The sequence below is a fragment of the Salmo salar genome, chromosome 21, assembly GCF_965601325.2.
Source record: "Salmo salar chromosome 21, fSalSal1, whole genome shotgun sequence".
Taxonomy (NCBI): Eukaryota; Metazoa; Chordata; class Actinopteri; order Salmoniformes; family Salmonidae; genus Salmo; species Salmo salar.
Genome location: NC_138311.1, coordinates 8,142,571 through 8,160,061, shown reverse-complemented (window position 1 = coordinate 8,160,061; position 17,491 = coordinate 8,142,571). Strand labels below are relative to the sequence as shown.

The window sequence follows — 17,491 nt, the reverse complement described above, 5'->3', positions numbered from 1 at the left end:
CCCTTTGGCTTGTCAGAACCCCACAAGGGTTGAAAACTGCCTCCAACCCTCCTGGAGTCTGTCACAACGGGAATCGGAACCAAAAGAACACAGCAGGGAGTACAACGCTCCCAACCGCTATATACAAGTCAATGGGAAAACGAAGGACAAGGCCCACAATTAAGGAGACCTGTGGGGCCCGGAAAACACCTCACAGAGACCTCCCCGGGGTAGTTACAACCACACAAGGGTCGACAACTGCCTCCAACAACCCTGGAACCTGTCGCTACCTCTTGACACAATCCGGACCCAAAGGAACACAGCAGGAGAATAATGCTCTCCATTGGAAACAACATCATAGGCTAGCACCGTTGAAGCTAATGGCACTTATTCTCCAGCAAGGCCGGGATCCCCTAATCACCTGATCTCCAATTGACATTGACCACCCGATCAGGTGACAGCAAGGGAGTTGGAACCTGATTGGACGAATCGGCCCCACTGCATAGCAACTGAATGGACCAATAGGAACGGTCTGCGCCACACCCACCAGCCCTATATAAGCAGCACACCTCTCCACTCCCCTCATGAATTTGTAGAGGGACAGCCAGACAACGGATCTCTGCTTCTAAAGACAGCTACGAATTAAGAAGAATACTCAAGACAGCAAGAACAGCTGAAGCACCACCACTACATCCACACACACACACACACACACTCTCTTTTAGTCGGGAACGGCTCATTCCGGTACCATTGTTTTTGTAACTTTCTGCATTTTTTTGTCTTCCCTGCCACTTGTGGAAGCCGAATAGGCAGAAACGCATCGTGCCTGGGACCTTTCTAGAGCCGGTGTGATGCCGTAAGAAATGTAGGTTCTGCCTGGACTCTTCGGAAAGGTAACCTTTTGTCTACCCCCCTTTTCTCTCACTCCTTAATTTGAGTTTTACAGAGTACTTCGGTCATGACGGCGAGGGACCACACACTACAGAGCCGGTCTCTGGGCACTTAAATGCACTCCACGCCCCTCACGGACCCCACCTGCGCTACAGCTACGACCTGACTGTTAATCTGTTACCTGAGACGACGCTATGAGAGAACACCAGATGCTTCCCCCGGTTTACAATGAGCTACTCGACCATCAGTCTCCCGCATGAGACCACGCACAGGGAGACCGCCGGATGCTTCTCCCGGTCGGCAATCAACCACTACTACCAGACTACCAGGCTCCCGCCGGAGCCAACGTGCTGAGGAAACACTGGAAGCTTCTCCCGGTCGAAGCACGGAGCAACACGCTGCAACCACTACCGGATCCATCACCCAGATATGGATAATGACCTGACAACCGGACCAGGTAACTCTGGACGCCGGCAACTCCCACCTTCAACACTCTCTACACGATGAGGGATGCCACGACACCTTCCACCTGGACTACTACGACACGGACATGAGTGTAACATGGAGACATGATGAGGGAGACATGACGAGGGAGCACCTCCTCCCCCCCTCCCCAGTGCAAGGACCAAGAGGGATAGCACCGAGGCTGCAAGTCCGGTAGCACACCCGACACCCTCCAGAGCACACCCACATCACCAGTGGCTTCCCCTTCCCTTCCCCTTTCAGCGCGGGGCAGCCAGGGACAGTGGGGAGGCGACAGCCTCCAACACATACCCTACGCCTCTGAAAGCGCACTGCCAACCCTATGAGGTTACCTCTCCTTCCCCTCCCTCTTCCAACAGACACCCTACGGTCGGCAGGCATGGAGCAGACGCCTCAAGTCAAATGCACCGGACATGACACTGGACGCGACCCGGAGGCAGGAGATCACAATGGCGGATGGACTACAGACCAACGATCCGAAACACAGTAAGGCCGAGTCAGTAGCCACCTTCTTCTTCCACCCCAGTGTCAAGGCCACTGCCAAGACACTGCTCATCAGATCTTGACATTACCTGAAGGAGATCAACAACCACCTCTAGGGAGGGCCGTTTCCACCAGGATACCAACGGAAGGTGAGGGTACTGATCGATGGACTGTCGGTGGCTTCGTCGGAGTGGCTGCGGTGTAGTCACTAGAGCAGCTTTGTCCCGCAACCTCACCCGGGTGTTGGCGGCAGTAAGGTGGAGGACGGGGAGTCCGATGGAGCGAGGGCGACACATGGGCATTGGCGGCAACAAACGAGATCTCATCTGAAGAGGAGTCCATCTCCACACGCAAGACAGAACTGACGCAACCTGTCGGAAACACCACTTGGCTGGAGCGCATGGAGAAAGGAGACTAGGGGCCACAAGGAGGACGTTGGGAGACACCACTGGAACAGACACGCAGACGCGGCACTAAGAAGAGAGCCCCTCAGACCGCACGATGAGGAGGAAAGAGGACCGGCAAGACCAACAGGCCAACATCACCATCCCCTGAACACCCAAGGTCCGGCCAAACCCAAACCCGGGTGGCACAGGGAGGGCTTCCGATGCGGAACACGACACAGTCCGACCTCGGCCCAGACCATGCCCCGACTAGGGTGACTGGACACAAAAAGGCCCTTGGCCACGCCCCAACCAGGGTGGCAGAAGACCCCATGGACATCAGTGAGGGACGGAAGGAGACAGAGAGCCATACCCTACCCAGAATGCCGACCAGACCGATCTGTCATACCCCAAACAACGTGACACCGGGGATTTGGAGGATGGTTGAGCTTCTAGCAGCCAAGGGGGATGGCCTCCCAATGTACGAAGACCTCTCCATCCACCCCCCGGTGATCTCGGAATCATCACTGTCTCCCCTCGCCCCTCACGGATTCCCTCGCGCATGGATCAAGAGGATCTCAACATCCTGGACGACGCCATCTTCATGAGCGCGTGACAGAGCTCTGCCAACAGATACGAATGGACACACCAGAAAATAAACAACTGTTCACGGAACCTTCAGGGTGGGAACCACCCGATACTGACCTGCCGCAGACTGTCCGTGACCTACTGGAAAACCTTTGACTTGACCCCCCTCCCACCAGGGGCACGGGACAACCTGCCCAAGGAGGAGGTGACCGCCCTCAGGCAACTGGAGAGGGACGCGACGATCGCCATCAAACCGGCGAAAAAAGGGTCAGCTATGGTCATCCTGGACAGGGGTCAGTGCGTGAAGAAGGTGGAGCGCCAACTCGGCCAGGAGGACAACTACCAGAGGCTGGCAGGACACGGCGGACTTCCTGGACAAGTGGCGGCAACCAAGGTGGGCACCAGCGACTTCCTGTTCACCATGGATGTGGACTGCCTATACTCCAACATCAAATTTTTCCAGGGTACAGAAAATGTCTACATTCTCATCTCTCATTTCATGATGGGCATGGACACGTAGGCTACATCATGGAGGGGGTTTTACGCAAGTCCAAAACGGGACCTGCATGGCTAAAAGAATGTGGACCTGCTTACAAATGCAGAGATAAAATGGGAATGTCAGCTAACTGTTTTACTCCTCTCAAACTTAATATTTTAATAAAGCTTTGGTGATTAAGATTTATTTCCAAGTGGTCTCAAGAGCCAAAGCCTTTATCGACAATCTTGACTACTTCGCGATTGCATTGGGGGGGAAAAATGAATTGAGAGGAGGAGAGGCTATGCTTGGTTTTAAATCAAATTAAATGAAATTGTATTAAAACATGTTTATGTTTGTAAATACAAAGTATACAGGCACCAAAAGCAGATTAGGGCAGTATGTGTCACGGCTGGATAGGCTGCATTTTCGCTTTCAATATTCATACCATAACCAACTGTGTTACCGCTAAAACCAGATTTAGGTTGGTCATAAATATCCTTGCCTGAAATTAGCTCTTTGGATCATGTTTTTAAGGACACAAAAATTTCCACCCCGCCCATCTGAGCACAAGCGAGCTGATATAAGACAGGTAAATTGCCGAACCTGGCGTTAGGGCTGGAAAATGCCAGTGCGCCAGATTTTACATGACAAAATTGCAAACTAACGTACGTTTGACACTAGCGCCGTCTTAACGCAAGCCGAAAATAGAGCCCTAACACTGTAGTGTTGCCATACTTTAACACTGAAATGTTACCATAAAGTACAGTATATCTGATCAAACCTAGAGGTGAGGCAATGAATGACAAGCAGGTTTTAATATAAGCTTAGTTAGTCATCAAAATATTGTTCATATGGGAGATTATTAAGGCGGCAGACAGTACCGTAGACCTCTATATTGCAGGATGTACTGGAGTCTCCAGCGTCACATGAGTATGTGCCAGAATCACTGACTTCACACTTCAGGATTTGGAAGTAGTGTTTTCTTCCCATAGCATAAATACGCAAATCCTTGCGTGGTTTCACCTCGATCCCATTCTGAAGATAAAACATTTTTAATTGAGAAATAGTCATCATATCCACAGAAATCTGTCATATCATTTGAGTAAATGAATAATGTGTAAGTAAACTCACCATTGTCGATGTTGTATTTTACAAACCTAGCTATTCATGGACTGCACTTCCCGTCATTGCCATTGTAATCAACGTTCTGCAGATGCCGCAGCATATTGATGTACGACTGATGGTTAATGCTCAGTCTTTTTGAACGGTAGTTAATGACTGTTTGGTAAAAATTACACTATAGTGACCTGGAAATACAATGACATTGCTAAAGTAGACAAATTATTAGTAGGAAACAATTTTGACACCATTATGACGTAGTCAAGTTTACTTTAGAGAGATGGCAATGTTGCCATGAGCTAGCAAAGTTTGTCAGAAATAGCTAGCAATACTAACATTAGCTAGCCTCTACGGGATTGCTGTTCCTTTACCGGGACGGTTGAGTTAACGTGCACTAATGTGATTAGCATGACAGTTGTAAGTAACAGCAAACTTTCCAGACATGTCTTATATGGGTAGAAAGCTTAAATGATTGTTAATCTAACTACACTGTCCACTTTACAGTAGGTATTACAGTGAAAAATACCATGCTATTGTTTGAAGAGAGTGCACAACAACAACAAAAATTATCACGGCAACTGGTTTGATACATTCGCCTCTGAAGGTAAATAATGTACTTACATTCAGTAATCTTGCTCTGATTTGTCATCCTGAGGGTCCCAGAGATAAAATGTTGCATAGTTTGGTCTGATAAAATCTATTTTTATATACAAATGTAGGAACTGGGTTTTACAGTTTGAAGCCCTGCTGTCTCTGGCTCCACACCCACCACGCCTGGCTATCTATATGTGTGAAAGTTATTGTGTAAGCTAATGATCCATCATCTATGACATTCCTGGGAGGATGTAAACTTAAATGTTGTATTACCATATAATTTTTGTATGTTCTCTGTGGTTATGTACTTGAAAATGTATCAATTGACCAAATCGGCACATTTGGGCAGACTTCATACAAAATTTTGTCCTGTATTGTAATGCTTCACTGGATCAATCTGAAACTTTGCACACACACTGCTGCTATCTAGTGGCTAAAATCTAAATTGCGCCTGAACTGTAATATTATATTATGGCCTTTCTCTTGCATTTCAAAGATAATGGAGAAAAAAAGAAATATAAAAGGCATGTTTATTTGTTTGTATTATCTTTTACCAGATCTAATGTGTTATATTCTCCTACATTCATTTTGCATTTCCACAAACTTGTGTTTGTGGAAGAAAGTGTTTCCTTTCAAATGGTATCAAGAATATGCATATCCTTGCTTCAGGTCCTGAGCTTCAGGCAGTTAGATTTGAGTATGTCATTTTAGGCGAAAATTGAAAAAAAGGGTACGATCCTTAAGAGGCTAACTAAAATTCTGGTGTTCTTCCCTCAATTTAGCTAGCTAGCTAAGGTTGTGCTGCATCTAAAGTCAATCTGGCGACATCACAATGATTACAAAAGCTTGTCCTACTAATTAATTTGAAAGCCATAGTCAATCAATCAACAATATAATAATTCTCTTAGGAAAGGTTTTCATCTTAACTCACAATCTTTAAAAAATATATTTTTAAAAATGTATTTAACCTTTATTTAACTAGGCAAGTCAGTTAAGAACAAATGCTTATTTTACAATGACGGCCGACCCCGACCAAACCCTCCCCTAACCCGGGCGACGCTGGGCCAACATCACAGCACAGTAAAATATATGGCACATGGGAACCAAACGAGGGTGGTCTACGGTGATAGGTGGGATGGGCTGAGAGTAGCTGAGGGGTGGGATTAAAGAGCTCATGATCGGTAATGGTATTATTGAAAACACTACACATAATATAATGTATACCGGAGTAAAATTTAATGTATGTATACTGAACAAAAATATATATATGCAACATGTGTTGGTCCTATGTTTCATGAGCTGAAATAAAAGATCCTAGAAACGTTCCATGCACATAAAATATTATTTCTCTCAAATTATCTGCACAAATTTGTTTACAGCCCTGTTAGTGAGCATTTCTCCTTTGCCAAGATAATTCATCCACCTGAATGGTGTGGTATATCAAGATGCTGATTAAACATCATGATCATTAAACAGGTGCACCTTGTGCTGGGGACAATAAAAGACCACTCTAAAATGTGCAGTTCTGTCATGGAACACAATGCCACAAATGTCTCAAGTTTTGAGGGAGCGTGCAATTGAAATGCTGACTGCAGGAATGTCCACCAGAGATGGAGAGATTTTAATGTTCATTTCTCTATCCTTACCACCTCCAACGTTGTTTTAGAGAATTTGCCACTACGTCCACCCGGCCTCACAATCTTAGACCATGAGTATGGCGTTGCGTGGGAAAGCAATTTGCTGATGTCAACGTTGTGAACAGAGTGCCCCATGGTGACGGTGGGGTTATGGCAGTCCTTCTCAAATAGTGGGGCGCGCCCACCTGGGGGGGCTCGAAGCGATGCCAGGGGGGGCGCGTGTGACCCCGGGGAACATGCTTTTTTTTGCTGCAGGGAGTAGGGTTGTTTTGCACCGAACAAGAGCACACAGCACAGAGCAGGAGATATGAAGTGCAGATAACAAACCCTTAAACCTGTTATGGCTAGGGGGCAGTATTTTCACTGCTGGATAAAAAACGTACCCGATTTAATCTGGTTACTACTCCTGCCCAGTAACTAGAATATGCATATAATTATTGGCTTTGGATAGAAAACACTCCAAAGTTTCTAAAACTGTTTTAATGGTGTCTGTGAGTATAACAGAACTCAAATGGCAGGTCAAAACCTGAGAGATTCCTTTACAGGAAGTGGCCTGTCTGACCATTTCTTGAACTTCTTTGCCATCTCTATCTTTTACAAAGGATCTCTGCTCTAACGTGACACTTCCTACGTCTTCCATGGGCGCTCAGAGCCCGGGGAAAACCTGAATGTCGTCATCCCAGCCCCAGGCTGAAACATATTATCGCCTTTCTCAAGTGGCCGATCAAGGGACTGTGGGCTGAGGCGCGTGCCCTGGCCGCCCCCGTCTTTGTGATTTTTCTTCTGTTTGCCGAAAAGGAGATTCCCGGTCGGAATATTATCGCTTTTTTACGAGATAAATTGCATAAAAATTGATTTTAAACAGCGGTTCAAAATGCTTCGAAGTACGGTAATGGAATATTTATAAATTTTTTGTCACGAATTGCGCCATACGCGCGACCCTGATTTACCATTTCGGATAGTGTCTGGGACGCACGAACAAAACGCCGCTATTCGGATATAACGACGGATTATTTTGGACCAAACCAACATTTGTTATTGAAGTAGCAGTCCTGGGAGTGCATTCTGACGAAGACAACAAAAGGTAATCAAACCTTTATAATAGTAAATCTGATTTTGGTGAAGGCTAAACTTGCCGGGTGTCTAAATAGCTAGCCCGTGATGGCTGGGCTATGTACTTAGAATATTGCAAAATGTGCTTTCACCAAAAAGCTATTTTAAAATCGGACATATCGAGTGCGTAGAGGAGTTCTGTATCTATAATTCTTAAAATAATTGTTATGCTTTTTGTGAACATTTATCGTGAGTAATTTAGTAAATCTTTAGCAAATTCCCCGGAAGTTTGCGGGGGGTATGCTAGTTCTGAACGTCACATGCTAATGTAAAAGCTGTTTTTTGATATAAATATGAACTTGATTGAACAAAACATGCATGTATTGTATAACATAATGTCCTAGGTGTGTCATCTGATGAAGATCATCAAAGGTTAGTGCTGCATTTAGCTGTCTTCTGGGATTTCGTATGCTAGCTTGAAAAATGGGTGTCTGATTATTTCTGGCTTGGTACTCTGCTGACATAATCTAATGTTTTGCTTTCGCTGTAAAGCCTTTTTGAAATCGGACAGTGTGGTTAGATAAAGGAGAGTCTTGTCTTTAAAATGCTGTGAAATAGTCATATGTTTGAAAAATTGAAGTTTTTGTATTTTTGAGGAATTTGTAATTCGCGCCACGCCTATCATTGGATATTGGAGCAGGTGTTCCGCTAGCGGAACGTCTAGATGTAAGAGGTTAAGAGACACCATGGAAAAATATTTAACAGGGATGAAAAGAAAGGCGGAGAGAGACGGAGATAATGAGACAAACGTAAGTCTCCCGAAAGCTAAGACGAGGAAATATGACGAAGCGTATGTAGCGCTTGGCTTCACTGTAACTACGGTGGGAGACGAGGAAAGACCGGTATGTTTACTGTGTCTAAAAATGTTGGCAGCGGACAGCATGAGCCAAATAAATTAAGGCGTCACTTAAAGACATTACACCCCAATCACGCTGATAAGCCGCTTGAGTTTTTTCAGCGAAAACGTGTCGAATATTGCCAACAATCGTCCCGCTTTGTGAATGCTACTTCAGTAAACCAGCGAGCACTGTTAGCATCATTAAGGTGGCGTACCAAATTGCTCAGTGCAAAAAAACCCACTCCATAGCAGAGGAGCTGATACTGCCTGCAGCATTAGACATGGTCTCTGTCATGCTGGATGACGCAAGTGCTGCAAAAATAAAAACTATCCCTCTGTCCAATGACACTGTCGCCAGACGTATAAATGACATTGCTAACGATCTTAAAGAACAGCTGGTAGATAAACTCAAAGACAAACGTTTTGCCTTACAGTTCGATGAAGTAACTGACAGCAACAGAGACTGTTTGTTTATCGCTTATGTACGTTTTGACATGACAAACTCCCTGTGTGAGGATCTACTTTTTTGTAAATATGTCAGAGACAGAGCCACAGCTGAAGAGCTATTCAAAATTCTGGACTGCTTCCTGACTGAGAATGGGCTAAAGTGGGAGAACTGCATTGGTGTTTGCAGTGATGGTGCACAGACCATGGCAGGGATGAGAAAAGGACTTCGGGCACTCATCAAGAAGGCCTCACCTAATGCTGAGTGGACACACTGTGTTGTACACAGAGAAGCACTGGCATCAAGGCACCTTTCCTCTGAATTATGTGAGGTTATGACTGACATTGTAGGTGTAGTCAATTTTATAAAGACCAGACCACTAAAAACAAGTCTTCTCTGCTATCTGTGAGGAGATGGGAGCTGAACATCAAGCTGTGCTGTTTCACAGGGAAGCAAGGTGGCTGTCACCAGGAAAAGTCTTGTCCCGAGTTTTTGAGCTCAGAGAAGATAGGAATGTTTTCGGAGCAGGAGCACAAGCATGACCTCGCAGAAAAATGTAGTGATGAGAACTTCCTGGCAAAACTGGCCTACCTGAGTGACATATTTGGAAAACTAAATGAACTAAATCTACAGCTTCAAGGGAAAGATAAACAGCTCCCTCGGGTCACAGACAAGATCAGCTCTTTCACTCGAAAGCTTGCAATGTGGGGCAGGTGACTTGATGAAGGAATTACTGATTCATTCTAGAACCTGCATGAATTTGTTGACACTACTGACTATGATGCCACCTCTGTGATTCCATATATTAAGGAGCATATTTCATCACTGATGGGATTCTTTAAAAAGTACTTCCCTGAAAACAGTTCCCAATATGACTGGGTGAGAGATCCTTTCAATGCACCAGCTCCAACTGGTTTCAGCTCTGCAGAGGAGGACCAGTTCATTGATATGACATCTGACTCCACATTGAGACTGAGGTTCACATCACAGACACTGAGTGAATTCTGGCTGAGTGTAGAGAGGCAGTATCCACTCTTAGCTTAGAGGGCCATGGGCATTCTTCTTCCTTTTGCAACATCTTATCTTTGTGAGACTGGCTTCTCTGCTGTTGCTGCACTAAAGACCAAGTATAGGTCCCAGCTAAACATTGAGCAGGAGCTGAGAGTTGCAGTATCATGCTTCAAACACCGCTTCGAAAAGCTGTGCTCTGCAAAACGTGCTCATTGTAGCCATTAATCCTGACTTCTTCATTTAGATTTTTAAAAAAATCAGCACAAATTGTTTTATTCATTTTTGTTTTATAGGTCAAAGTGTTTCATATATTGTGCTCCTGAGTTAATGTTGCTAATCAATTTGAATTTATTATTATTTATTGATTATATTAAATTTTATTTTTCAGTATCAAATGGTCCAAAAAAAATTACAGTTTAAATAAGGCTTGAATTTTTTGGGGGAATTTCAGGCAAATTGATTGATGCACTTTAAGTCTTTTCTGTTACAGACTAAAAAACAATGTTAATAAAGTTATTCTTTGTTGTAAGTTGATCTATATTTCTTTCTTTTTTCTGTTTTTCTTTTCTTTAATGTTAATAAGGATACAATGTTATGCAGAGGTGTACTTATAACAATTTTATTGACAAATTATACTATTTACAGTCGCGGCGGAGAGTTGGAGGGCGCGAAATATTTACTTCTTCCTGGGGGGGCGTAACAGAAAATAATTGAGAAGCACTGGGTTATGGTATGGGCAGGCATAAGCTACGGACAACAAACACAACTCCATTTTATCGATGGCAATTTGAATGCACAAAAAAAAAACATGATGAAATCCTAAGGCCTATTCTGAGGCCCATTTTTTTTAGCTATCTCATTTACATTTACATTTAAGTCATTTAGCAGACGCTCTTATCCAGAGCGACTTATCTGTGACCAACAGATGCATATCTGTATTCTCAGTAATGTAAAATCCATAGATTAGGGCTGAATTAATTTATTTAAATTCACTGATTTCCTCATATGAACTGTAACTCAGTAAAATCTTTGAAATTGTTGCATGGTGCGTGAAATTTTTGTTCAGTATATTTATGTATGTACAGTGCATTTGGAAAGTATTCAGACCCCTTGATTTTTTTTGTTAAGCCTTATTCTAAAATGGATTCAAAATGTGTTTTTTTTCTCATCAATCTACACAGAATACCCAATAATGAAATGTTTACACATTTATAAAAAATAAAATACTGAAATACCTTATTTACATAAGTATTTAGACCCTTTGCTATGAGACTCAAAACTGAGCTCAGGGGCATCCTGTTTCCATTGATCATCCTTGAGATGTTTCTACAACTTGATTGGAGTCCACCTGTGGTAAATTCAATTAATTGAACATGACTTGGAAAGGCACGCACCTGTTTATATAAGGTTCCACAGTTGACAGTGCATGTCAGGGCAAAAACCAAGCCATGAGGTTGAAGGAATTGTCTGTAGAGCTCCGAGACAGAATTGTGTCGAGGCACAGATCTGGGGAAAGGTACCAAAAATGTCTGCAGCATTGAAGGTCCCCAAGAACACAGTGGCTGCCATAATTCTTAAATGGAAGAAGTTTGGAACCACCAAGACTCATCCTAGAGCTGGCCGCCTGGCCAAACTGAGCAATTGGGGAGAAGGGTGTTGGTCAGGGAGGTGACAAAGAACCCAATGGTCGCTCTGACAGAGCTCTAGAGTTTCTCTGTGGGGATGGAAGAACCTTCAAGAAGGACAACCATCTCTGCAGCACTCCACTAATCAGGCCTTAATGGTAGAGTGGCCAGACGGAAGCCACTCCTCAGTAAGGCACATGACAGCCCGCTTGGAGTTTGCCAAAGGTAACCTAAAGACTCTCAGACCATGAGAAACAAGATTCTCTGGTCTGATGAAACCAAGATTGAACTCTTTGGCCTGAATGCCAAGCGTCACGTCTGGAGGAAACCTGGCACCATCCCTACGCCGAAGCATAGTGGGGGCAACATCATGCTGTGGGGATGTTATTCAGCGGCAGGGACTGGAAGACTAGTCAGGATCGAGGGAATGATGAACGGAGCAAAGTACAGAGAGATCCTTGATGATAACATGCTCCAGAGCGCTCAGGACCTCAGACTGGGCCGAAGGTTCAACTTCAACAGAACAACAACCCTAAGCACCCAGCCAAGACAATGCAGGAGTGTCTTCGGGACAAGTCTCTGAATGTCCTTGAGTGGCCCAGCCAGAGTCCGGACTTGAACCTGAACATCAAACATCTTTGGAGAGACCTGAAAATAGCTGTGCAGCGACGCTCCCCATCCAGGTAAGAATGGGAGAAACTCCCCGAATACAGGTGTGCGAAGCTTGTAGCGTCATATCCAAGGAGACTTGAGGCTGTAATCACTGCCAAAGTTGCTTCAAGAAAGTACTGAGTAAAGGGTCTGAATACTTATGTAAATGTGATATGGTAGTATTGTTTGTAGATTGATGAGGGGAAAAAAACAATTACATCCATTTTAGAAGAAGGCTGTAACGTAGAAATTTTTTGAAAAAGTCAAGAGGTCTGAATACTTTCCAGATGCACTGTATGTATGTATGTATGTATGTATGTATGTATGTATGTATGTATGTATGTATGTATGTATGTATGTATGTATGTATGTATGTATGTATGTATGTATGTATGTATGTATGTACACTTAGTGTACAAAACATTAAGGACCACTGCTTTCAATAACAGACTGACCAGGTTAATAAAAAAAGATATACCTCATTTTAAAATGTCATCATGTTTCCAAGCCACAGTAATGCACTTTAGACTCAATCTTAATTAACTCCTATTGAGACTGCACTGAATAGAATGCTTAGTTGGGTATCAGTCCAAAAACTACCGTTTAAAACAATATTGTGACGAAACTTGCAATCCATGAATATGACTTCATGTGATGCATTATGCACCATAGTATTATTGAGTGAAAGGTTGCTAACAAAATAGTGTAATTATTGGGTGGAAAGGGTATGAATTGTTTACCTTCATCCATTTCACTTCAACATGAGGCCTTGATAGCTCACAATCCATTGATGCCACAGCTGCTTCTGGAAAGCGCAAGTCCTCCAGTTTTTTAATGACTGTCACTGGTGGCTCTGAGAACAAAATGAGAACAAAATCAAGTTGAGAGAAAGAGTAGAGATGAAACTGTATAATTAGTGTGAGTGTGAAATGAGTGTGAAAAGCTTCCTGTACTGTGACACTGCCTCGAGTGTGAGGTGACATGAGCACATACATATTTCACTAGCTTAAAGTTATAAAACCTTTGTGTCTTTTCATTTTCATGTTTATGTAAAGTATCTGCCAGTTCTGACTGCATTATTTGGACAGGCAAAATCCAAGACTGGCAAAATCCATTTCTGTTGGGAAAAGTCTAAGTGTGATCCTTGGGACGTCCAACTCTGATGTCACCCCATTGAATTTGACATTTAAAATGTTTAAGGTAAGGGTTAAAGTTAGGGTTAGGTAAGGGTTAAGGTTTGGGTAGATGTAAGGGTTAAAGTTAGGGTTAGGGTGGGGTCGTCCCAAGGATTCCTCTAAGCAACTTAGCATATACCATTTATGTTGCACGTCCCTTTATTTAAAAGGGTATGTGGATGTGTCCCGTTAAGAAAAAGTAGCATTTGGGGAAATGTTTGGTGTTCTTGGGGCTGAGAATTTATTGGCTTAAAAAGCCTCGAAATAGCCATTATTTAAGTCTATAAACTGCTCATATTTGTGGACTTTACTCACCCTTCAAAGGAGTAAGTGTCACGTCCTGACCAGTAAAGGTGTCATTTGTCATTGTAGTATGGTCAGGGCGTGGCAGGGGGTGTGGTTTCTGTGGTTTTGGGGTTTGTTTGTTTCCAGGGGATATATTCTAGTTTTCTTTTTCTATGTTCATTTTCTATGTGTGGCCGAGTATGGTTTCCAATCAGAGGCAGGTATCTTTCGTTGTCTCTGATTGGAAGCCATACCTAGGCAGCTTGTTTTTTCCTTTGGGTTTGTGGGTGGTTGCTTTCTGTATAGTCTGTGTACCTTACAGAACTGTTGATTGTCGGTTTGTTATTTTTGTTTAAGTGTTCACTCTCTTTAATAAATATACGAAGAGGAGCACTATACCCGCTGCGTTTTGGTCCCCTTTCATCGATGCGTATGACAGTAAGGTTTTTGTTGGTTTTGAGAATACCATTCCGAGGAAGTCTTTAGAAGGTCGGATTTCCCTTGCTACTGGGCAATTACACGGTAACAGATTGACGCCAAGACTCACTTTTAAACTTTTAAATGTATGCCAAGCAAAAACCATTGATTGCAACGTTCAACAAACCATACACCTATATGCAGAAATCTACTTTTTACAATTGCCTCTGAAACTTTTAATAAAACACATTTACATTAGGAACAGTGCAGATGAAAATAAATACTCCAAACATAGCCTGGGACAGTTGTGGGATGCAATAGATCCCAAATTAATACAACCACGAGCATCAAAAAAACTGTTTAAAGTAAGGAGCTTGACGCAACAGATGAGAAAGTTTATCAACATTTTAAGCTAAAAGATTAGGCTATTTCTGTGCATCATTTTAAGAAGTTATATGGCCTCTTTAATTGTGATACAAACCTTATCAAAGCATATAGGCTTATGGGGTAGGCTACATGACGTGTGCGACTATGATTTGAAGAAGTAAAAAAAAAAAGCACGTGCTGTTTGCCTTAAGCTGGGCATCATTCAAGTGATAGGCTAATATTGTCACCCATCACACTATTCTCGATTTAATCTTTACATATATGTGTGAAATTTGTTTTGATTTAGAATGGACCATTATCATGCACCTGTATCGAAACAGGGGCAGCGGGGAAGAAAATACATGTCATCGATGCACGTTAACAGCGAATTTCCCGTGGTTATTTTTCATGCCAGCCAGGTATACTATACTCCTGTTTAAAGACAAGCAATGTGCTTAATATTAGGAAAGTTGAGAAATAAATATAGTAGGCCTAGCGTATAGAAAGCTGATGGGATCCTCCTCTTTTTAATAGAGGCAATCACTGTTTTCTCACGCAATTGCATAGCCTATAGAAATGTTGAGCAAAATGAGCTCATGGGCTATCATGAAGTTTTGATTAGATTTTCAATTACATTTGCATTGATGTCAGAGTGATTAGAGGGACAATAGAGTGCTGAGTACCAGGCAGTTAGCAAGTCTGGTAGGCTACAAACGACAATCAGCAGCATCAGAGCTTGGAGAAGCCTAATCACCGTGACTAAATGATCACATGGAATTTGACTGCCGTCATGTCTCGTGACCGCCGTTGTGGCAGTAATATGATAGATCGAGTCAAGATTGAGACCAGAAAAATGCGAGTCCAATTCAAGACAATGATTGTAATTTTACCAAATTACCACCATAATAAGAGTTCAAAATGTCCAGTATTTCTGTGTTCATATTTCAGAACAACATATGGATTCTTTAGACATTCAGATAGAATAAATGCATGCTGATGGAAAATAGAGAGACACTCTACCAATTATTACTAACCCAAACACAGTGGTGAACAATGGGCATTCTACGCCTTCAGAGAAGAGCTAAGGATTTATAAAATAATAATAATAATTCTATTATTGTTTTCAATGATGTTCTGATTTAATCTCTTAAGTTTTCGTTGGAAAGGAAAGAGTTAACACTGAAGAGAAAAAATATCCAATCAGGACTTTGTTGGTCACGACTTTGCTGGTCTCTGGCGGGATACATCGAGCTAGCTAAGTCAGCCATTGGCTAGGCCAACAGAAGCTAGATAAAGGCATCTGCCATTCAACTGTATTAGGGCAAAATGTTGTAGTGACAGTGGAATCAACCAATCACATTTTGACTTAATGGGTGGGACCGTTTTTACAAAAACTGTCAAAAAACAGCCAACACCTTTGCTGATATTCAGGAGTTGATGCTGTTGGAGTACTTTAAAAGCAACCTGGCTGATAGAATTGTAGTTCATTTAACCTGTTTAGGATAGGGGTCAGTATTTTCACGGCCGGATAAAAAACGTACCCGATTTAATCTGGTTATTACTCCTGCCCAGAAACTAGAATATGCATATAATTATTTGATTTGGATAGAAAACACCCTAAAGTTTCTAAAACTGTTTGAATGGTGTCTGTGAGTATAACAGAACTCATATGGCAAGCCAAAACCTGAGAAGATTCCATACAGGAAGTGCCTTCTCTGACCATTTCTTGGCCTTCTATAGCCTTCTATAGCCTCTTTATCGAAAATAGAGGATCTCTGCTGTAACGTGACATTTTCTAAGGCTCCCATAGGCTCTCAGAAGACGCCAGAACGGGGAGTGATGACTCTGCAGTCCCTGGGCGAAAAACAGTAGGGCTTTTGGAAAGTGGTCGTTCTGAGAACAATGACACGGGTGCGCGCGTGCATGTGAAGACTCCATTTTCTATTTTCAGTGTTTGCACGAAAACAAGGTCTCCCGGTCGGAATATTATCGCTATTTTATGAGAAAAATCGCATAAATTGATTTTAAACAGCGTTTGTCATGCTTTGAAGTACGGTAATGAAATATTTTGAAATTATTTGTCACGATACGCGCCGGCGCGTCAACCTTCGGATAGTGTCTTGAACGCACAAACAAAACGCAGCTATTTGGATATAACTATGGATTATTTGGAACCAAAACAACATTGGGTGTTGAAGTAGAAGTCCTGGGAGTGCATTCTGACGAAGAACAGCAAAGGTAATCAAATTTTTCTTATAGTAAATCTGAGTTTGGTGAGTGCCAAACTTGGTGGGTGTCAAAATAGCTAGCCATGATGACTGGGCTATTTACTCAGAATATTGCAAAATGTGCTTTCACCAAAAAGCTATTTTAAAATCGGACACCGCGATTGCATAAAGGAGTTCTGTATCTATAATTCTTAAAATAATAGTTGTGTTTTTTGTGAACGTTTATCGTGAGTAATTTAGCAAATTCACCGGAAGTTTTCGGTGGGTATGCTAGTTCTGAACGTCACATAAAAAGATGGTTTTTGATATAAATATGAACTTGATTGAACAAAACATGCATGTATTGTATAACATAATGTCCTTGGAGTGTCATCTGATGAAGATCATCAAAGGTTAGTGCTGCATTTAGCTGTGATTTTGGTTTTTGTGACATTATATGCTAGCTTGAAAAATGGGTGTGTGATTATTTCTGGCTGGGTACTCTCCTGACATAATCTAATGTTTTGCTTTCGTTGTAAAGCCTTTTTGAAATCGGACAATGTGGTTAGATAAAAGAGAGTCTTGTCTTTAAAATGGTGTAAAATAGTCATATGTTTGAAAAATGGAAGTTTTTGGATTTCTGAGGTGTTTGTAATTTGCACCACGCTCTATCATTGCATATTGGCGAGGCGTTCCACTAGCGGCACATCTAGGGCTAGGGGG

General features: G+C 42.7%; 1 protein-coding gene across 11 annotated transcripts in view; it reads right to left on the bottom strand.

The window, feature by feature from the left end:
- obsl1b (obscurin like cytoskeletal adaptor 1b) overlaps positions 1-17,491 on the bottom strand; it is a 101,325-nt gene that overhangs the window by 25,086 nt on the left and 58,748 nt on the right. For all 11 annotated transcript variants that reach the window (XR_014381991.1, XM_082966947.1, XM_014163887.3 and 8 more), the window contains 2 exons: positions 13,059-13,171; positions 4,167-4,320 (listed from right to left, as the gene is read on the bottom strand). Coding sequence is in view for 10 of the 11 variants with exons in the window: in XM_082966947.1 (XP_082823073.1) it covers positions 4,167-4,320; positions 13,059-13,171 (267 nt within the window). In the remaining variant the exon portion in view is untranslated. The remainder of the gene's footprint in view (positions 1-4,166; positions 4,321-13,058; positions 13,172-17,491) is intronic.